Source organism: Phalaenopsis equestris, unplaced genomic scaffold (assembly GCF_001263595.1).
Source record: "Phalaenopsis equestris unplaced genomic scaffold, ASM126359v1 Scaffold000840, whole genome shotgun sequence".
NCBI classification, from domain to species: Eukaryota; Viridiplantae; Streptophyta; class Magnoliopsida; order Asparagales; family Orchidaceae; genus Phalaenopsis; species Phalaenopsis equestris.
Window position 1 is genome coordinate 8,765 of NW_018165280.1, and position 21,732 is coordinate 30,496.

General features: G+C 37.4%; 2 protein-coding genes across 2 annotated transcripts; both read left to right on the forward strand.

Annotated features, from left to right (window-relative positions):
* The first annotated feature begins 2,145 nt into the window (after window positions 1-2,145).
* On the forward strand, window positions 2,146-20,458 carry LOC110031550 (probable fructokinase-1). Its single transcript, XM_020734799.1, has 5 exons — window positions 2,146-2,391; window positions 3,081-3,328; window positions 3,430-3,721; window positions 18,731-18,883; window positions 19,901-20,458. Exons 1-5 carry the CDS (start codon window positions 2,146-2,148, stop codon window positions 20,321-20,323), a joined length of 1,362 nt encoding a protein of 453 aa, XP_020590458.1. The 3' UTR covers window positions 20,324-20,458.
* Window positions 20,459-20,639: 181 nt separating this feature from the next.
* LOC110031704 (50S ribosomal protein L7/L12) lies at window positions 20,640-21,586 on the forward strand. Its single transcript, XM_020735046.1, has one exon. The coding sequence runs from the start codon at window positions 20,742-20,744 to the stop codon at window positions 21,264-21,266; it is 525 nt and encodes a 174-aa protein (XP_020590705.1). The 5' UTR covers window positions 20,640-20,741; the 3' UTR covers window positions 21,267-21,586.
* Window positions 21,587-21,732: the final 146 nt, after the last annotated feature.

Consider the following 21,732-nt stretch of genomic DNA (forward strand, 5'->3'; position numbering starts at 1 on the left):
GATTGCATGGCTGATGATGGTGGTCTGAAGCACTTCTATTGCCTGCTTTGCTTTTGTTGCATCTCCACCTTTAGGGCTAGTGTGTGCACATCATTCAAATTCCAATATGGTTGTAGCTGTACCACATTGCTAATGGCGGGCTTTAGACCCCCAAGGTATCTCGTTATCGTGTGCTCTTCTGTCTCTGTCAGCTCGCACTTTAGCTGCAAGTGGTTGAACTGGGCTGTGAACTCTTCAACTGAAAGATCTCATTGTTGCAAGCTGTGGAGTTTTAGGAACATGTCCTGACGATATTGCGGTCGGAGGTATTTCTTTTGCATTGCCTTCATCTTCTCCCACTTAGTTATCTTCTCACTTCCATTTCTCCTTATTTACTTTTGTAGATTTTTCCACTATACAAAGACATTCTTCTTTAATTTAATTGCAGCTTTTGAAGATCCGTTCGACTGATTGCAGTCAGTCGATAAACTCACCGGGGTCCATGCCTCAAACTCTGGAAGGTCCATCTTGATGCCAAAGGTACACTGATTTCCATAAGAGGCTTCTTCTCTAGGCCTCCTTTGATATTTAATACCAAAACGACGCGATCGATATTCTTTGTTGCTGTGATCTTCCCTATGGAACGGATTAATCTCTTCCGCCCTGTCTTCCCTTCGACTCTCCCGATAACGATCGAAGGTAATCTCTTCTTGGTTTCTGTCATCTAGCTCTGCTTGTCTCCATTGCAGACGACAAATTTCTAGTTGAATATGACCCCGGTCTAGTCCGGTTTATCTCTCCGTGGTGGCATGACTAGGGTTGGAAATCAAAAGAAAAAAAAATTTGAAGGAGTCGAGTTGGGTAGGGGCAGATGCTGGGAAACCCTATGATAATATTATGGTTGGGCTAGCTCTAATACCAAATGATATCGAGACTAGTAGAAAAAAAATAGTGGAATACAAAAGTAAACTTTTGTTAATATAGAAATAGGATTACAACACGAGTCAAATAGAAAGGAATTATAATGAGGGACGAATCTCCAATTAGAGATGTAGGAAGATGTTCGAAGGCGGTAGTGGCGTCGGCGGGGTGCTAGGGAATAGGTGGTTGTCTGGGTAAGTTGGGATGGTGTTTGGTTCGTTGTAGGAAGACTGGACGACGAGGTCGTGGATGAATGTAGAGGTGGCGACAGAGTGGTTGAGGAATATGGGGTGGTAGATGGCTAAGGGGAGTGGTAGGAGAAGGATTAGAAGAATAAGCGAAATAGATTGGATGTTTATAACATTACCTCGGAGCAAAATACATCCGAAGCACCACATGTCGTCGGATGCTACCCTGACAAGCGGGAAGAGATTCTTCGCAAAAGATCAAAAGACCACTCCACTAGAACTAACTCTACACACACAGGTGATGATAATTTATAGGATTCCCGTCGGACTGAGGAAGTTTCAACACAAAAGAAAGAGTGGGAAGCCAAGAAAAATCTAGAAAACACTCCTTATAGCATATTCGTGATGCCCTAGATGGATCACAATAGTTCGTGCAATCCATCCGGGCATCACATGGGATCTCCTGCTCTCGCGTTCCCTCGCGTGATTTTGTGATCCCACCTCTCCCCCTTCTGTGATGCCAAGCGTGGTCACAACCCTAAGGTTTGAAGCGCCCTATCACCTTTCAAAAGAGCCCTTAAGAGAGGTGGGCAGCCCAGGACTTAAATACTGCTTTTCGGCCCTACATCTAGCCAATGTCGGATTATTTGTCCGTGACATTTTCCTCCACCTAATCACGTGACGCCCTCGTCACGGATCGGCTCCACCGAGGGTCCCACTGGACCATGGAGAGTCCACACAACTGGCAGACAGTAATCTGCTCTGATACCACTTGTCACCTCCCAAAAGAGCCCTTGTGGGTGGTGGGCAACCCAGGACTTAAATACTGCTTTTCGGCCCTACACCTAGCCGATGTCCGTGACATTCTCCTCCACCCAATCACGTGACGCTCTTGTCATGGATCGGCTCCACCGAGGGTCCCACTGGACCATGGAGAGGCCACACACTTGCAAGGCAACAATCAACTCTCATACCACTTGTCATCTCCCAAAAGAGCTCTTTAGGGTGGTGGACAGCCCAGGACTTAAATATTATTTTTCGGCCCTACACCTAGTCGATGTGGGACTATTTGTCTGTGACATACCGCTCCGCTCCTGGGCGCGACTTTGGCTCCCACGCAATAGTTCGTGCAATCCATCCGGGCATCGCATGGGATCTCCTGCTCTCGCGATCCCTTGCGAGATTTTGCGATCCCACCGCTTTCGCTTCTGCCATGCCAGGAGGGGTCATAGCCCTGCGGTTTGAAGTGCCCCGCTTCGGGGTGCTATCAGTGCTCGCACCCGGGCGCGGCTTTGGCGCCCACGTCATCTGAAATGCCAGTTTGCTGTTTCCACCAAATTGGCTATTGGTTTCTGCTTTCTTTAGTTTTCTTGCTCCTCGGTATAGTCTTAGCTTTGATTAGCTTTGGAATAGTTGGCACGTCAATTTCGGTTTTTTATTTTTTTGTGCTACTTTTTCTTAGCAAAAAATCTTGATTCTCGTTTTTGTTCATATGATTTGCATAACACCAGTCTAGAAAAATATTCATATATTGCCTAAAAGTTGGTAACTGAAGTTCCTATGTAGATGTCATCAGTGAATATTATAGCTTTTAACATTCTAAGACATTACATTTTCAGGTTATTGTTGTTGCATAATACCTGTCTGGAAATATAATTCATATTTTGCCAAAAATTAGTAACTAAAATTTCTTTGTAGATATGTCATCAATGAATATTCCAGCTTTTAACATCTTAAAATTACATTTTCTGTATATCGTTGTTGAGCATATTCTTTTGGGCTATGAATTTTGTTGTTGAAATAAATAAAAAATTTTAAGTTAAATAAATCGCCAAATGCAATTTTGCTCTTTTTTCTTTTTATTTTTTTTCACGCTGTCGGGTTTGTTGTAGTTGATTTTTTATTTTGCATATGTGCTAAGTGCGGCAGCTGTGTTTCTGTGCTCCATCCTAGATATTTATACCTGCTTTACATTTTTTTGTTTCACGGTAGAAATATTGGGAGGCTGGTGGTAACTGCAACTTGGGCATTGCTGCTGCTAGATTAGGGCTTCGTGTGATCGCCCTTGGTCATGTAGGGGATGAGGTTTATGGACATTTCCTTCTTGACGTGCTTCAGATAGAGGGGATCGATATGGTTGGTTTAACTGAAGATTCTAAAGCTGCTAAAGATGCTGCCATGTATGAGACACTTCTATGCTGGGTTCTAGTTGACCCTTTTCAGAGGCATGGGTTTTGTAGGTAGAACACTGATCTCTTACTTGTTTGAACTTTATTCAAGTAGATTTTTATTTATTTGGCCAATTTTACATGCTTCTTAATAATTATTTTAAATGTGTCAGTGTTGCTGATTTTAGTGATGAACCTGCATTCAGCTGGTTAAATAAATTATCTGGACGAGTTGAGAAGGCCATCCAACAATCCAAGATCCTATTCTGCAATGGTTATGCATTTGACGAACTCTCACTTAATATATTAGTTTCAGCATTGTTTTGTGCTATAGATGCTCAGTCAGCAGTTTTTTTTGACCCTGGCCCTAGGGGAAGAACTCTTTTTAATGGGACCAGAGAACAACGGAAAGCACTAGGGCAGTTTCTGAAGCTCAGCGATGTTCTTCTTTTAACTTTAGATGAGGTTTGTTATTCTGTTTTTGGAGTATTGAATGATATGTTTTTTGCTAGCCCCAATTTTGGTTTTATTCCACTCACCAACAATTTTTTTTATTTTTTTTTGTTCTAATTTTGCGTGCATTATGATGCAAAATACATTTAATTCCTATTTAGAGGCCATAGTCCTGTGTGCAAGTAGATATATTGTTCGTATACTTATTATTATTATTGCTCTTTTTTGCTCTAACTTTGGACTTAGCCGTGGACCGTACTTGCATCCTTAATACATCTCAGGCCACTGTATTGTTAGATAACGAGAAAGAGAAATTAGCAATTAGAGAGATGGGAATCCACTTCGATGTTGTTTGTTTATTGGTTATGTAAAGAATGAAACAGAACAGTGGGCATTTTGGGATGGAGAAGCTGTGTTTTCTAAGATGTGGAGATAGTAGTTTGAGAAACAATGCATACGTCACGAGAATAATGACAATGTTCTTGCGACTACTTGTTAATACACATGAGATTGTTGCATTTTGTCCCACATTTTATAGGTTAAAATTATTTGTTGGTGTCGAATTACCAAGTGTTTTGCTTTCTCTATATGCTTTAAATTCTATGCTGAATAAAGATTTGACCATTGGTTTATCATGAACAAGCTTTGGCCCTTTTGGCCTACACTGCTTAAAATGTTGCATTGTAGCTACTAGTTGTGTTGGGATCGACTATTTTATGTGGATTGTAGCTCTCATCAGTATTAATTGCTCTACTATGCATGTTCAAGCAAATTTCAAGGCATGCAACTTCCTTATAGAGTCTGTGATTGAGTTTCCTCGCGGTGCATGACACTTGATTGCGTCAAAAAGGTTTTATTTTAAGGGGTGATGATTGATATGGAGAGTGATTGTTAAAGCACATGTCATGTAGTGTTTAGTTTCACACTGGGTGGTAAAAATAATTTGGTGAATACGGATCTGAACATTTATGTGTTAGACATAACTTTCGTCTATACACCCTCCCCAGCGCTGCCAAGCAGGGAACAATATTGAATGATTGGTTAGACTTTAGAGGTTGTTGGCAATGTTTATTTAGAATGCGCTTTTATAATTACGAAGTTAAAAAAAAGAATTTAGGGAAACTCAAAGGAGAATCACGATAATGAGGCCATTTGACAATGAATTGCTTTAAAGCTAGATTTTGGTGCATTTTAAGATTTATTTCAAATTCATTAAGGCTTATTGTTTTATTTGTTTTTTTTTTTGAATTAAATTAGGATGAATTATCCTTTTGGGCAATTATAGGTTTTAATTTGAGATATTTATGATCAATGACTATAAATACGGACTCACTGCTTATATTGGTTTATTGAATGAATGAAAATATTCTTATGTCTATTGTGAGCTCTATTTTTTGATATAAGTTGTGCATGGAGATTGCTTTATGTACAAGGAGGTCATCTATTTGCTTTCTCTTATACCTCAATTTGTTTTTAGTTTGAGGTGAGATAAGCAAAATTTTTCTTTATTCCTTTGTTTATGTCGACATTCGTACCCTGTAGAACTGTCTCCATCCATTCTCCTGTCAAACACCATTCCAAACCCATTAAACTCATAATACCATAACTCTAGACTTACATTTCCTTGGTAATTAAAATTTAAAATCAAAGACTCGACCAACCTTCTCTCCATAAGCCTAAATGCCCTGGAAACCCAATTCTTATAATCCTAATCCCTTATCCACTTATTACATCACTTCACCACAATCGTTGCACCTTGATTGCTCGTGCCCTCTTAGCGATTCTCGACAGTCTTTTTTTTTTATTTTTTATTTTCGCAATTGTTCCTTGCTCATCCTGTATCTTTATCCTTCCCTCAATCAGTGTCCGCAGCAGACTTTTCATCATCTACCTTTTAAACAACTAATTCCTCTGGAATGCTATTGATGCTCACAACCATAGGTTTGCTTCTGGCTTTCGGTGTTTGGAATATGCACATCAACCAACACTTGTAGAGCTTGTAAACTCATTACAAAAGCTTTGGTTCGAGCTCGCATTGTTTGAAACTTGCACATTAATCAGCATTTGTAGAACTTTTAAGCTCACAACCATAGCTTTGTTTCTTGATTACAATGTTTGTAACTTACACATCAACCATATCCTTATCACTAGTCTTTCAATTCTTTAGTTGTTCCTTCCTCGACCTGGTCTTGACCCTCATAAAATTTTGTTTATAAACCATCCTTTTTCTTTATGTGCGCACGATAAATTCACCATATCCGCAAATCTCATTAGCTTCCTAGGATTGTGTTTTGCGATGTTGACAAGATTTTCTTATGAATATACATATGTGCATTATTTTGATTTCTATTCTTTTGCTTGGATTCATAGTTCATATCTTTATAATATTGGTTGTGATTATGTTGGATGAATTTTAATGATTCTTCTCGATCTTTTCATTAAAGGTTTCAGAGTTATCCTCTTCAAATTTTTTTGTAATACCCTTACCCATACATCTTCAAAGAAGCCTTTTCCCCTCAAAGCCCATGCAAGCCCATGTGCATCTTAAAACATTTTCTGGTTCACCAACATGTGATAAAGCTTTTTGATCTTTACTCTTACAATGATTGTCCTTGCGGGTAGCAATTGTTTAGTTTACTATTGTGCTTGAGATTAAAAGGGATGTTATCAGAGGTTAAATAGGATTTTTTTATGATGAAATTACTAAGCCCAATAATATTTTAGAGCATAAGAACATTTTTTGCATGTTCTGTTGATTTAGTCATTGCAAAGAGTTTTGGATAATCTTCTTCTACTTCATGCAGTGATTTTTATTCTACTTCATTTTTTACCTTCTTTTGTAACATATAATATTGAGATGATTACAATAGGTTTACACATTTATCAGAGAGTGGGTTTACCCCACTATCACCATTATGAGCTCTTTTTCTTGGTTTACATTGAAAAATCTAATAAATGTATGAAGTTTTTAGCTGCCCATCACTCGATCCTCATCTGATTTTGTGCATGTTCTTTATAATTATACTTTGTGATTGTTTCTCCAATTAAATGATCACAATAAAACTCTTTCCATTTTGGTTACATTTTACAAACCTTTCGGAGAAAAATTCTTTTTCGACAAAGTGAATTAATACATAATTCATTTATTATTATTTTTTTAATATTTTGAATTTCTTATATTTATTATGAATTCAAATAGTGTGATATGCCCTTTTGGATGATAATAATTTTGAATTTGAATTACTTAGGATCATATTAAGTTTTGGATGTATTATTTGGTCTTTTCTTTGCAACTCTGTTTCTCTAAGTATTTATAACTTGTATTGAATGAAATTATTATTTATCTACTCTTATAAGTGATCTCGAAGTCGTGTATTTGAGCTCGAACTAAGTTGAACTAAAAGAAAACATATGATTGTTACCTGTAGGACCTGTTGGTTAATTCTTTTTATGGGCATATGATTGTTACCTATTTTATTTAGTCTTGTATTCTTTTTGTCAGCTTGGAGCTTTCATGTAATATGGGCGAGGGATACTTTAGTTTTACACTTGTACCGACTTGATATAATTTTTTATCAAATCCTTTTCAACATCCTTTACTTATTATGTTACTGTCTAGTATTGACAACATAATTATTGAATTCATTAGGGCCCTTCAAGAATAACATCTTTGATTTTCAATGCCAGTATAGATTTCTTTTTCTATATGTTTGATCAATCTCTTGTTAGAAATTATTGATTTGAGAATTTATCATTTTTTTTGGAATCTAAGGCTACATTGGATAATTCACCTAAAAGGTTTAATTGCCTTGATTATACTTTTAAAAAAAGTTTTGGCTTTTGATTCGATAAGACATAGGGTTAAAATTTGGTATTTAAAATTGTTTGGGCTTTAATTGACATGAGGTGGATTGAATGATTTTTCATTTTGTCTTGTAATGAATATTTGGGTTTAAGCGGGGTATTATAAAGGACTGCCTACAATTTCACCTAAATTATTATGACATTTGTTGTAGGAACAAGTGAAACGTTTTGGACATTTGTTTTCTGTTGGAGCGAGTGAGAGATATTTTGTTTATTTGATTTTTCATGAGGAGGCATTTTAAGTCATTGATTTATATAGTCCTTATTCAATTTTCGTTAAAGAGATTTATGCTCTATTGAAAAAAAAACATTTTCTTTCTAACCTAGTGAGGTGGTATTTCTTTCCATAAGTTACTTTTGCCACATACAATTTTTTGTCATTTAAGAATGAGTTTTATTTCATTTTCCTCCAATGTGATAGTTGGAGTGTTGTAATTTTGGCAATTTTCAACGGAAAAAAGTTTACATTCTCTCAAAATTTTGACTTGGTGCCATCACACATAGGGAGATGTGTTTTCCTTAAATGGGCATGTAACTGACTTGTATTATTCAAAGGTTATCAAGAATGGTCATGTAACTGTTCTGTGACATGGGGGGAGGATGAAACGATGAGTTGCAAGAGGAATTGAAGAGTCAATCATGGGGAAGTTGAAACGAGGAGTTGGAAAGCAAACAAAGGGGAGACGAATTGAGAGGGTCGAATAGCCGAAGAAATTAGAGATGAATCGAACACTCGAGAAGTTGAAACGAGGGGATCATAAGCTTATGTGACAAGCTCACCTATAAAAACATGACAGAAGCGAAACTCACTTACCAGGAGATTGCAGAGTGAGAGAGACGAGCACAAGCCAGGGTTTCCTTGTAGTCGAAGGAGGGGAAGAGCGTGAGCAGAAAAGAAGGATTCAACGTCAATAACGAGCCACAATTGAAGGAGTTTTATCAAGCTTCAAGCTGTCTGATGCGAAGGAGGAGCGAGGAATGTGGGAACCATACTCGAAGGAGTCGGCGACCTCAAAAACTTTCACTGCATGGTTGAGTTGCAGTGTCGATAGATGAGGAGCTGAAATTGTTGAGTAAAAAAGGAGGAAGAAGCTGCAGGCTGAAATTGTGCGAAAGAGTAGGAAGCCGAACATTATCCGTGCTCCAAAGAGGCAGAATCACGAGATTATGCATTTTTAGGGCTGGACCGAGGATTATATTAGAGATGTGTTTAATAAGAAGTTCATATATATATATATAATATATAATTATGATTTCATAAAATAAAAATAATAAAATTTAATACTTAAAAAAATAAAAAGTTAATAGTTTATTAAAATATTAAATTACTTAAATATCATTAGGTTACTAGTTTAAAAGAGTCAACGTCAAAGAAAAATAAATATCAAATTAATCGACATCATGGTGATTACTCGTACTTTTAATTTATGGTAATATTTTGGTACTTCACTAATATGCATTAGTGATAATGATACTTGCACAAATTTTTTTTTTTATAGTCTTTCTTTTATTGATCACATTGTTATGAACATATGTAGATATTGATTATAATGTATTGGCGTATGTTAGATATAATGTTGAATTGAATGATGCGAGCAAATGAAATATATATTTATAATTACTACTTGTAAGTGCATGTTTGACTATGATGGAGCCACCCTTTTATGGTATTGGTGGAGGAACACTAAGACACAATGAACGTATATAGAAAATGATATTGATATTGATGTTTCTTAATCGACACAATCTTTAAACGGTGCTCTTGTGACGGTTGTACAAATACATAATGATATTGATATGCGATTAAAATTGTAAAGTTTTTTGAGTAACATCGAATATTTATATTAATTTATCAAAAAGTTTAACTGGCATGAATATTATTTTTATCTTATATTACTATAGTTTTTGAGTATGAGTATTCACTGATTTGCTTAACTCATTATTATTTTTAAACAAACTTTTCAAATTAATTTAATTGATTAAAAGATGAGTGATAGAAGAGATTGTTTATAGAAGACAGACAACCAATAACGAGATAAATTTATATATATTGTTTTAATTTAATTTGATTAGTGACTCTTTCATTTGTTAAATTATAGACGAATATAAAAAAAAATTAATTTCCACCATCCGATTATTTGTTCTCGTCTTGGTTAATTCCAAGTTTCGGGCTAGGCCGTGATCGGTCAAGGGCTACTTGTACTTAGTTATGTGACATACTCATAGTTCAGAAATATCCAGGATATACGGATATGATTCCTAAACGCTTGAATCATGTCCATATGCTTATATAATTTGCTTTGTAATGGTTCTCATGCTTGGTTAGTTTTTTTTTTAAGTAAAATATAATAATTTGATAATTATATAAGTATATGGACAATTACAAAGTATTGCTAGGAAAAAAAATCAAGAGCAAAGAAAGAAATAAGAAGAAGACTAAGGTTAAAACATTCTATGGATCATGAAAATTATAAAAATATTAATTTGGACTGACGCGAGAGCTTCCTATGCAAATATCTCTATGGCACTATAGTTGCTACAGTACCATGTTATTTATTATCGCTAGAGACAAGTCGAAACAGTCCCATTTTCCTTTCTCACACTTTATTTCCTATTATCCTTCATTTTTTTTAGTTTTCGACTCTTTATGTGTTGTGTTAGTGTTTAGAAGGACGCTTTGTCGTGTTTCTGCTCAGGGCTGTTGTTGGTTTCCGTTTCTCCCTTTGAGTGATTTATCCGAGAGTTTGAGTGATGCTCTGACTGTATCTTCTTCCCGTTGTGGTGATTATCTTCCATATTCCACATCCAACTGACGTTGCTCCGGGATGCTCCGTCCCTGTTGCATCCACCCAGGACAACAACTTTGGCCTTTTTTTCCCCTACATTTTTTATATTCCCATCAGCCTCCACCCTTCCCCACCTCGCTGCCATCCTGCACAGCCACCTCCACCCTTCCCCAACCTTCTTGCGTCACTCCAAGCTGCCGATCCTTGCTGCCTCCATCTGGAAAACAGTGAATATGCTATTTTTCTATTGTCCAACCATCATTCCGGCTTGCTGCCGCTTGTACTGCAGCCTATCCACAATCCTTGATTGCTGCCCTGCACTGGACGTCACTCTTTTTGCTGTCTTGTAGTCCCCTTCATTGCCCCTCGCTGAACCACCCACTGGCTTTGCTGCCAACGCAATTCCCGCCCCTCCTTTTGCTGTCCCAACCACCCACAACCCATTTCAGTCACCTAGCTCTGCTTCCCGATCACCTAGCCGTCCTCCACCACCAATGGATCAAGCACATTTGAGTTTGTGTCGCGTCTTTTGTAATTTCTCTTGTAATTGTGTTTAATTGTAACCTCTATATTCAAAACAGGTTTGAGTGGTGCTCCAACTATATCTCTTTCCCAAGGTGGTGATTATCTTCCACCACGTTGCTTTGGGATGCTCCGTCTTTGTTGCTTCCACCCAGGACAGTGGCTGTTGCCTTTTTTTTTTACCTGAATTTTCTCCTTCCCAGCCCACCTTGCTGCCATCTCGCACAACGACCTCCAGCCTTCTGCAACGTTTCCGCATCACTCCCAGTCATCGATCATGGCTGACTCCGTTCGGAAAACAGCGAACGTGCTGTTTTTCTGCTGTCCAATAATCAGCTGCCACTAGGACTTCAGCCTATCCTGCTGTCCCTGCACTGGACATTGCTCCTTTCGCTGTCTTGTAGTCTGTAGCACATCCATTGCACTGCCCTTTGACCCTTTGCTTTGTTGCCAACACAATTCCAGCATCTTCTTTTACTGTCCTAACCACCCATAACCCATTTCAGTCACTTACCCTCCGCTCCCCAACCACTTAGCCGTCCTCCACCACCCATGGAACAAGCACGTGTGGGTTTGTGTCTTGTATATTGTAATTTTCCTTTCAAGTGTGTTTAATTGTAAACACTATATTCAAATGGGTGTTTAAACTTAGGTTCAATTGTTGAAAACATATATGAACTAATTAAGGCGAATGGTAGGTTGAATTAGAGCATTTTGTAGAAAATCTTGCGCATGATATTTTGAATTCTTGAGTTCATTATATGCTTCTAGAAAATCTAAGAATTATGGCAAAAAATATGGTAGAGGAGTACTTTGACTGTTCAAATTCAACATTTTTCAATGCCTAAATGATGGGTTCCCAATCCACATCTTATTAAAATGAGAGTTAATGTTCATTTCTACCAGAACTTTGGCACTGAAGGCCTTGCATCATCTACTTGCTAAGGTTTTTTAAGTATGGAGGCGAAGGAGATAAAGTAGATATGTTGCAATAATGAAGGCAAATTCATGCACATAAGACCAAATATAAGTGATACTGTTCTAGGTCTCTTAAAAGTTATTTAAGAAAACAAGAAAGGCGTAGGTAAGTTGGATAAATAAGGAAAGGGAGAGGAAAGATATCAGTTAGATCGGGCGTGAACGGTGGGATGACAACGAATCAGAAGCAGAAATCAGTTTTTTGCAACAAATTGGAAACAAATTGGACGTTGAAGGAGACCTCCTAATTTTTTAGAGAGATTCCTATGATGCTACAAACACACCACCTAAAAAAAATCCAAAGATACAATACTCCAATCGGAAAAACAGGGAGAAAACATCTTCAAAAAACATAACAAAAATAAAGTCTGAAAAAACGTGAAATATAAGATATTAAGTAGCTCTCTCACAAAAAAACCTAATTAGAAATAAATAAATAAAAGATAAATAAGTGAAAGGCAATAAATTTCTATTTTTGTGTGGGATGGGGCAGAACCTCACTACTTCCGGGATTCTGCATTAACGCAAATCATGGGAATAGTGGACACCCACTCGCCCGCTTGTTTGGCATAAATGAGTCATGGGAATAGTGGACACCCACTCGCCCGCTTGTTTGGCATAAATGAGATTGCGGTATCACTGTCTTGCACGAACAACTTTCACGTCATTCTCCTTGAGTAGGAGAGGCTTCACATTCTTTTCTGGAGGCTTCTAGATTCGATTTACCATTGTTAGAGCAAAGTGATTTCCTCTGTGTCTGATGGAACTTCGATATGAATCTATGCTCACATCTAGTACAAACAACTCTAATACGCATTATTCCAAAGCATCTCTGATAAACTAGTATGTCTGTAAGAACCAACTCTGGAATGAAATCAATGGCATATTGGACCACTCTCCGTGGTGACTGCCCAAGAAGTAAATGATAGGTCAGGATATCCTACGACTCTCACAAAAGAGGTTGCCCCTTTTCTAGAATCGATTTCTCGTATTTCTAGAACAACCAATGTTAATCCACCTGGATTCTCTCATGGGCTCAATTTAAATTATTAACATCTATTTCTGGTCAACTAGAAGTTGAGACTTCTGTTTGATGTTTTCAACATCTCTTGTGCCACTGCCTATTTTCTCAACTACTCAATGCTCAGTAAAAAATGATCTCCCTCTTGTTTGGACAAGCACCCGACCAAAATTATGACACTTGAAACATTATTGAAGGGGATGAATTTGGGAGTACTGGCAGGTACAACTTTTCTCCACTTTGTATGGGGGTCTTTCTTTGGTTGGGCCGGTTTGGGTGCCCCACTGAGTGCACACTTGATGTCTGATCTGATGGCTAAACTCTGTTTAGAGGGTGGTGCGAACTTGATATTGTCGTGTTATCTCTGCACCTGGAGGGCTAGGATTTGAACATCATGTGATACCCAATAGGATTATAACTGTACCATATTGCTAATGGACAGTCTTAATCCACTCAGATATCGAACTATGGTATTCTCCCCGGACTCCGCTAGTCCATATTTCAACATAAATTGCCAGAATTCAACTGTGTACTCAACAAAAAGAATCTCTCTGGCACAGGTGATGAAGTTTTATGAATATGTCCTGTCGGCAATACGAGGAAGCTATTTGTGCTGCATCTCTCATGTTATCTTGAACCACATAGTAATTTTATCTTTCCCTTCTCACTGTCAAAGATGCTTCAAGTTCTCCCACCACTATGAAACACTTTTTACTGAGCTTGATGGCTGGCAACTTAACTCTCTTGTCTTGAGGAACATCCTTGCACTACAAAAATTCGCTCCACTGTTTGAAGTCATTTGATGAATCCATGCAATTATCGAAATCCATTAAAACCACCTTTACTCCAAGATCTTGGTTTTCATATGGTATTCCATGGCATTTGAATGATTTCTCGCTATATATCCTCCATAGCAAGCTCTTGGACAACTTTTTGCAAATTTTTTCTAGGCGGCATTGTGTCATTTTCTCCCAATCAACGTTTGAGGAATGTGGGGTTATAAATCAAAGGTTGGCCTAGGTTTAGGCTTTTGGTGGTAGGTATTAGGGTGGATTTTTGGTATAGGTAGGAATGTTGGATTTTGAAAATTTAGAGTTAACGTAGGTATTGTGGTAGGATTGATTTGGGTATGGTGGAGATCTTTTTTTTTTTTTTTTAATTTTTGTTTTGAATTTTAAATTAGGACAAGAAAGACATCCCAAAAAAATTCAGGGTTTTTTGGGCTTTGATTCAAATGATTTCGTTCTAGGACTTCTAAAAGGTATTTAAGACACAAGAAAGGGCTAGGTAAGGAAAGGGGGACTGATGTCGGTTGAAATCGGGCATAAACTCCGGGATGACAGTGAATCAGAAGTAGAAAATGGCTGTTTTCTGCTTTCAAACAGAGTAGGCAGCAAATTGGAAGACGAAGAAGGCCTTCGAACATTCGGGAGAGATCAAACACTTTTATCTTAGTAAGCTACACATCACCTGAAAGAAATGTATAAATACAACACTCCATCAGGACAAACCAGTAGAAAATATATCCAAAGAAACAAATCTGATGTCCGAAAAAATAGGAAATATAAGATTTAAGTTGTTCCCTCACAAAGAAATCGTTATTAGAAACAAGTAAATAGGAAATAAATAAATAATAGTCAACAAATTTCAATTTCTGCTGGGGATAGGGAAATCCCGCCCGTCCCGTGAGTCCATATTAATGCAGATCACGAGAATCACACTCTTGCTCATCTGTTCATTCGTCATATATGAGATTGCGACATCATTGCGTCTCGTGCGAACAGCTCCCACATCAAGGAGTGAGATGCGGTTTTCATTGATCAATCCAATTAAGAGGATCATTTTAGCATGTATGTCGGGAAGTCATTGATATAGTTTGTGTTGGAAAAATCTGGTGTAATGTGGTTCTAAAGAAAGTATTAGGATGATATGATAAGGATTGATAAGCTCAACAAAAATAGTCTAGAGCCTGTCGGTTGATCCTCCGGTGGATAAATGGGCTCATTTATGATTGTTTTATTTGTGATTTTCTTGTTAATTCAGGTCTATCTTGGGTCAACTCTTACTTTTCTAATTCTACCATATGAAGCTAGTCCATTTAAGATCATATAGGATTTTGACCTTTTTCGCAGCAAACAGAGGTTTTTATGTTTCCGATATGCATCAATAAATGACAAGTTTTTACTAATTATGAGTTGGGGCGACACTGTTCTAGGGCACCCTGATTTTGTGGAGAGTTGTTTGTGGAGTTGCAAGGAAGTTACAATAGGGTTGTCAGCGGCGTTGGGAAGGATGTCGGAAGCAAGATCTGCTGTAGACGGCAGATGGACTGAGTGCGGCAGCTATCTGGACTGAAAACAGCAAACTGAAAGTGATTTTGCAAGGTACGGGCGGCTGGACAGCAGACCGGAAGTAATAAAATGGTGGTTTCCTTATGTGAACAGCACGTGGTGGTAGTGGCTTTGATGGCAGCTCGGCTGAAAATCAGTGGATGAACAGCAAAATGACTTGTCGGGGTCGGTGAGGGGGATCCATCATATGTTCTTAGGCAAGTTACGGTCATATCACTTGCGAAAAGAAGAGGTTACAATAATCCGGAGACTAAAATTCAGAGAAAATATTTCTCAATTCATAAAATCAGAAACAAACTGAAATCCAAAAAGCCCAAAAGAAATATATAACTGAAGTTTAAACAACCAAAAGAAATATATGAAAGTTCCTAATATGAAATAACCAAAGGTGGTATGTGGCTGCAGCCTGAATTTAAGTTAAATAGGATTTATCAAATCCAGTAAATCTGATCGTCAGTGCGTCGGAGATGAACTCGCGAGCGACGACATGAAAATTTTCTTAAATCCTTCTCACAATCAGGTTTACTAAATCCGGAATTACTTCCTAACGAAGACGGAATGCAGGAAAATATTTTCTTAAACATCTGGAAGGACATATCCCCCATTATGATAGATTTTGCATTTTGATTTATGTGTGCATAGTTTTGTGCATCGCATCCTTAGATTTGTATTGTGCTATTGGGTATCTTATCTTAAATTTATATCAGTAAAAATATCGATCCTAAGGCATCTTGTATCTTATTTCTATGCCCTCTTTAAGTTGTTTACATTGAGTTACCTCTCTCTTTACCCTCCTGCCCTCTCCTTATTCTCTTCATTAAACTGCGACCAACTCTTCATCATCCCTCTTACCCTAGTATTACCACCTAAACAAAATTGCACGTGCTTCTTACCTAGTATCAATAATTATACATTATAAAATCATATCGCCCACTGTTGGTTTTCACGAGCACCATTTTCTTAATTGAAGTTATGAAATTTTCAACTTGTGTACTCTACATTTTCTTAATTGATTTTCATTACACTCATTTTAAATTTGGAAGATCAGCTGTTTACAAAAACGCACAAAACTTGGAGCTACACAGCTTTTTCAAAATAGTGGCAGACTGGTTATTTGTCCAAAATCAGCTGTTTTTCAAACGCACAAACCAAACAGCCAGACAACTTATCCGGATCAGCTGCTTATCAACAGATTATCAGGATAAACAGTTTATCTGGATAATCTGGATAAGCTGCAGCTGCCCCAAACAAACCTTAAATTTTTTATCACCTTTGAACATCGTTGAAATTGACAATTTATAATTCTGTCAATTATGTTAGTTCTGTTGGTTCCTATACAATTTGTATCCAGGTAGGAAAACTGCGAGAACCGATGCTTTTTATGTTTTACGAATTTCTTTGGTCTGATGCTGTAATGAAAAGTTAACAACTGATGCTACTGCAGGCTGAAACTTTATTTACAATCAAATATTGGCATTTTGTACCAGCTTATGTTATGTTTATGGCTTGATGCTGATACTTCCAAAACCTGAACGGTTAATACAATTTTCTTTTTATATTGTCAGTCAATAGCTGTTATGTTTATGGCTTGATGATGCTGATACTTCAAAACCTGAACGGTCAATACAATTTTCTTTTTATATCGTGGTCGAACTGAAGGAGGATTGACCAAGTATTTTTCTATTTCTGATGGATTACATCAGGGGAACGACTTTAAGCCCATATCATTTTGTTTTAGTTATGGAAGGTCTTGCTGGACATTTATTGGAGGATGTACCTTGGTGTATGCTTTTTGTTGATGATATCCTTCTCGTGGATAAGAGGAGAGAAAAAAAACCAAGGAAAAACTTAAATTATGGAGGTCTGCATTGGAGTCTAAAGGTCTTCATTTGAGTAGAACTAAAACTGAATACATGGAATGTAATTTTAGTAGTAGTAGCTCTAGCGACATAAGTGTAACTTTGGGTGATTAAATTATTAATAGGTGCGAATGATTTAGATATCTCGGGTCTGTTGTTCAAAGCGATGGTGATATAGATGGGGATGTTGATAGTAGAATTCAAGTAGGTTGGTTGAAGTGGAGGAATGCTTCGAGCCTTTTGTGTGATAGAAAAATACCGCTTAGACTGAAAGGGAAATTTTATAAGACGGTGGTGAGACCTGCGATGCTCTATGGCGCTGAATGTTGGCCTTTAAAAGAGAAGCATAATACTAAGCTAAGTGATGCCGAGATGAGAATGATTAGGTGGATGAGTGGCTTTACACTTAGAGACAAAATGCGAAATGTTTATATCCGTAATATGGTTGGTGTAGCTAATGTGACGGACAAAATTAGAGAAAAGTCGTCTTAGATGGTATGTTCACATTAAGCGTCGACCATCTGATCATCCGATTCGGAGATTAGATGTTTTAGATTCAACTTATGTTAAGAAAGATAGAGGAAGACCTAGGAAGACTTAGGCTTGTTGTATAAAAAATGATCTTAATTTATTAGAACTAAATGAAAATATGTACTAAATAGGACGCAATGGAGAAAAAAGATTCATGTAATCGACCCCACGTAGTGAGATTAAGACTTTGTTGTTATTGTTGTTGTTGCTGTTGTAGTCAATAACTACATGTTGTACAATTTTTTTTTTCTTTCTTGAGCGATTTGTTGGGTGATGTGGAGACCCGGTCCACCACAATTTAATTAGCTTCCTAATTAAGAATCTCACATATCGCTTACTTATCTTCCTACCTACCGCTCACCCACCACATTCCACCTACCTCCCACTTACCGTTTTCCTGATTTCTATAAATAGCCTCTTATGACTTGTTATAAACAAGCCAAAAACGAAGTCAAGTCCTTTAAGAGAGAAAGAAATGAAGAGAGAGAGAGAGAGAGAGAGAGAGAGAAAGAGGAAGAGATGAAAATAGAGATTTTCTTGGAGATTTTCTTGTAAACGTCGAATTTTCTTGTAAACGTCGAGACGTCGACGGTGTAATTCCTCGAATAAATAAAATCCTTTGCAGCTCCGTGGACGTATGCAAATTTGCCGAACGACGTAAATCTGTCTCGCTCTGGTGTTTTTCTGCGTGCAATTTTTCTCGTTCCATTTTTCGCTTTATTGTCGTCGTTTTTTCACAACACAATTTACACACATAACCCACTATTATGTATTTATACGTCCAACACCTAAATTTTGATATTTACATGTATTACACTCAAATCTTTAACAATACATAAGAAATACCACTATTATATCTTTTTTAAACTTATACATACCTTTTTCATACATAATATTTGTTGTGATACACTAAAGTGTTATAAATATACATATCAACTTTTACCTATCAGAAATGTAAATAAAGAAGAATTATGTGGAATGGATATAAATTTTCATTTGTTTTATGAATTGTTTAATTTTTTGATTTCTCCATGTTCTTCCTTGTAAAATCTGAGTTGATATATATTATTTGAATTATCATATAACCTGCTACTGCAATTATGTACCAGGCTGAGTCATTAACTGGGATAAAAAATCCGATTCTAGCAGGAAGGGAACTGATTGATAAAGGTGTTCGCATTAAGTGGGTTGTTATTAAAATGGGAGCCAAGGGATCGATGCTGATCACCAAGTCGACCATTTCATGTGCACCTGCATTCATGGTAAAGTGCCAATCTAATTTAATGCTTCGTTTGGGACAGCTTTTTAATTGCTTTTGTGGTCGGAAAACAACCCCAGTTTGTATTTGGATCATCAATTTTTGGGGCATTTATATACATTCCATGCAATTCTTAAGTATTCTTAAGTATTTACATATCGAACACCTATACATTCATAATTACATGCATACCTCTCAAATCCTTAACGTCACATTAAAATTACCACTATCACTATCTTTTTAAAAGTGAAATATGCCTTTTCATGCATAAATTACCACTATCACTATCTTTTTAAAAGTGAAATATGCCTTTTCATGCATAAATTTATGACACCAATATTTTATAAATGTGAAGATCAAACTTTGGTTGTAAGATATGCAAATACATAAGAATTTTGTAGCATGTATGTAAATTCTCCTAGTTTTTTCACTTCCTAGCCCCAATGGGAGTATTGACTAGCGTTATAAGTCGTTGGGCGGCCGGGAGGTTGCCATGAGTAAGGTTAGGAGACCAAAGGCAGTTTTCCGTCCGGACATATTTTAACACCTAAACTTCAATTTGTCCATACATACCACTTTACCTATGTATTAAAAAACTGCATTTCATTTTCTTAAAATTAAAATAGTAGATTTTTTATGTGATGTGAAAGAATTGGGTGTGTAAATGCTTATTTAGTTATATATTTAACACCTAAACTTTAATTTTTCCATACATACCACCTTACCTATGCATGAAAAGTGTATTTTAATTTTTAGAAGTTAAAATAATAGTATTTTTGATGTAATTTGAAATATTTGGGTGTATAAATGTAAAAAATAAACTTTAGTTATGCATTTAAATACATAGGAATTGGGTGGGATGTAGGTAAATACCCCTAAGAATAACATATTTAAAATGACCGAGAAAGTAGCTTTTAATAACACAAGTGGAAAGACATTATCCGCCCAAACGAAGCTAGTTCTCCAAATGGTGCCAATGATGAATTGAACCTAAGAACATGAATCACGGCTTTAATTTTAGGTAAATGTTGTCGATACCGTTGGCTGTGGAGATAGTTTCACTGCCGCAATAGCTTATGGATTTCTGCACGACCTGCCCCATATCAACACTCTGGTGCTCGCAAATGCCGTCGGGGGTGCGACGGCCACCAGATGTGGAGCGGGTCGAAACGTTGCCACAATAGCCAAGGTTTTGGAACTCATGAGACAATCAAACATAAATGAAGACTATACCTTTTGGAGTGAATTGTTCAATGTTGGGCCGGAAGTAGGAGAGGTTTTCCTCCTCTCGAAAACAAATATTAATGGCCACGACGACCATCCGATCCATGTTCCCATAGTGACTGTTATCTCTCAGCTTATGCCTAAGTTTGAATCAATGGATAAAAATGGGATTGGCTTTAATGAGAGAGAGGAACAAGTGATGGAAATAGAATCTACATGAGTAGAGTTCTGTTGGTATATAATTATACTAATTTCTGATGATTATTGTTCAAAGGATGTTTTTATATTAATGTATAGGATGATAACTGGGTATTTTTGCAAAAGATAATTTTGTTTGTATATTTTATTCTTTATGTGGCAGTTTATTTCAAAAGTTTTTTGATCCTTTATTTTTATCATTATAATATCATGATTGAATCCTAATTTGTCAGAACTTTGCTTAGAGATTTCTTTGTTTAATTTAATCCACAATGAAAAGCTAAGATAAGTATTTTTGAACTTGCAAAGCATTATTTTCTATTTGGTTATTACCTGCGGGGGATTTTGCACCATCAAGTGGAAAACCTAAAAAACTCGACTTTTTTCACTCCCGCACTTCTGCTTCCTTTTGGGGTTTCCCGACCGATTTCTCCGTCATTATGAGGAGATCTCCTTTCTCTCTCCTCCGTCTCGCTCGCTCAAATCTTATTCGTGCGGAATCCACATCCGCTTCCTTTTCGCCGCCTCCACCTCCTCATACCTCCCATCGCGTTTCAGCCATCGCCGACGAACTCGCCGGCCTCACCCTCCTCGAACTCGCCGACCTCACCGAAGCCCTTCGCACCCGATTGCGCGTCGATCAGATGCCCTTCGTAGCGGTGATGACGCCGGGAATGGCCGTCGGCGGCCTGCCCGGAACCAGGTCTTCCTCCGCAGGAGCTGCTTCAGCTGCGGAGGAGAAGGTGGAGAAGACCGCGTTCGATTTGAAGCTGGAGAGTTTCGACGCTGCTTCCAAGATCAAGATTATCAAGGAGGTGAGAAGCTTTACGGATCTGGGGTTGAAGGAGGCCAAGGATTTGGTTGAGAAGGCGCCTGCGGTGCTGAAGAGGGGGGTGCTCAAGGAAGAGGCGGAGAAGATTGTGGAGAAGATGAAGCTGGCTGGAGCTAAGGTTGTCATGGAATGAGTTGAGGTAGGTTTGGGATTTGCACATTTTCCTCTTTTGATCATCGATTGTTTTGTTCTGCTTGGATAAGATGTGGATTGGTATGGGGAGATGAACAGAATTGCTTCTCATTTTCATTTGCCAAAATGAATTTTTGGCATCCTCCATTCAATCTATTGCATGGTTTACTTGAATTAAAAAGAAGCTAAGTTCTGCATTAAGCATTTGGATATATGAGGCTATGATTTAGTTGTCATTATCAGTCACGGATTTAGGTAGGATTTAACTTCTTATAGGGGTGTTTGGCTCCCACCTTCTGTAAATCTGGATCTATCCAATCCATACGTGCTAAATCTACAAAGATGTTTTGTATGATTTAAGTTAAAATTCAGTTAATTATCTTCGTAATGTTTGGTGATCGATAAGCCTTCCTCCTTAAATTTGTTAAATACACATCCATCGAATTTTAAAAAACCAAGATTTACAA

Bases quoted from the DNA above. Each gene is read 5' to 3' on its own strand.
- LOC110031550 (XM_020734799.1), top strand. From the start codon at position 2,146: ATGTGGGACTATTTGTCTGTGACATACCGCTCCGCTCCTGGGCGCGAC. The intron at 3,329-3,429 runs GTAGAACACTGA...TAAATGTGTCAG, and splicing joins CAGAGGCATGGGTTTTGTAG to TGTTGCTGATTTTAGTGATG. The intron at 3,722-18,730 runs GTTTGTTATTCT...ATTATGTACCAG, and splicing joins TTCTTTTAACTTTAGATGAG to GCTGAGTCATTAACTGGGAT.
- LOC110031704 (XM_020735046.1), top strand. From the start codon at position 20,742: ATGAGGAGATCTCCTTTCTCTCTCCTCCGTCTCGCTCGCTCAAATCTT.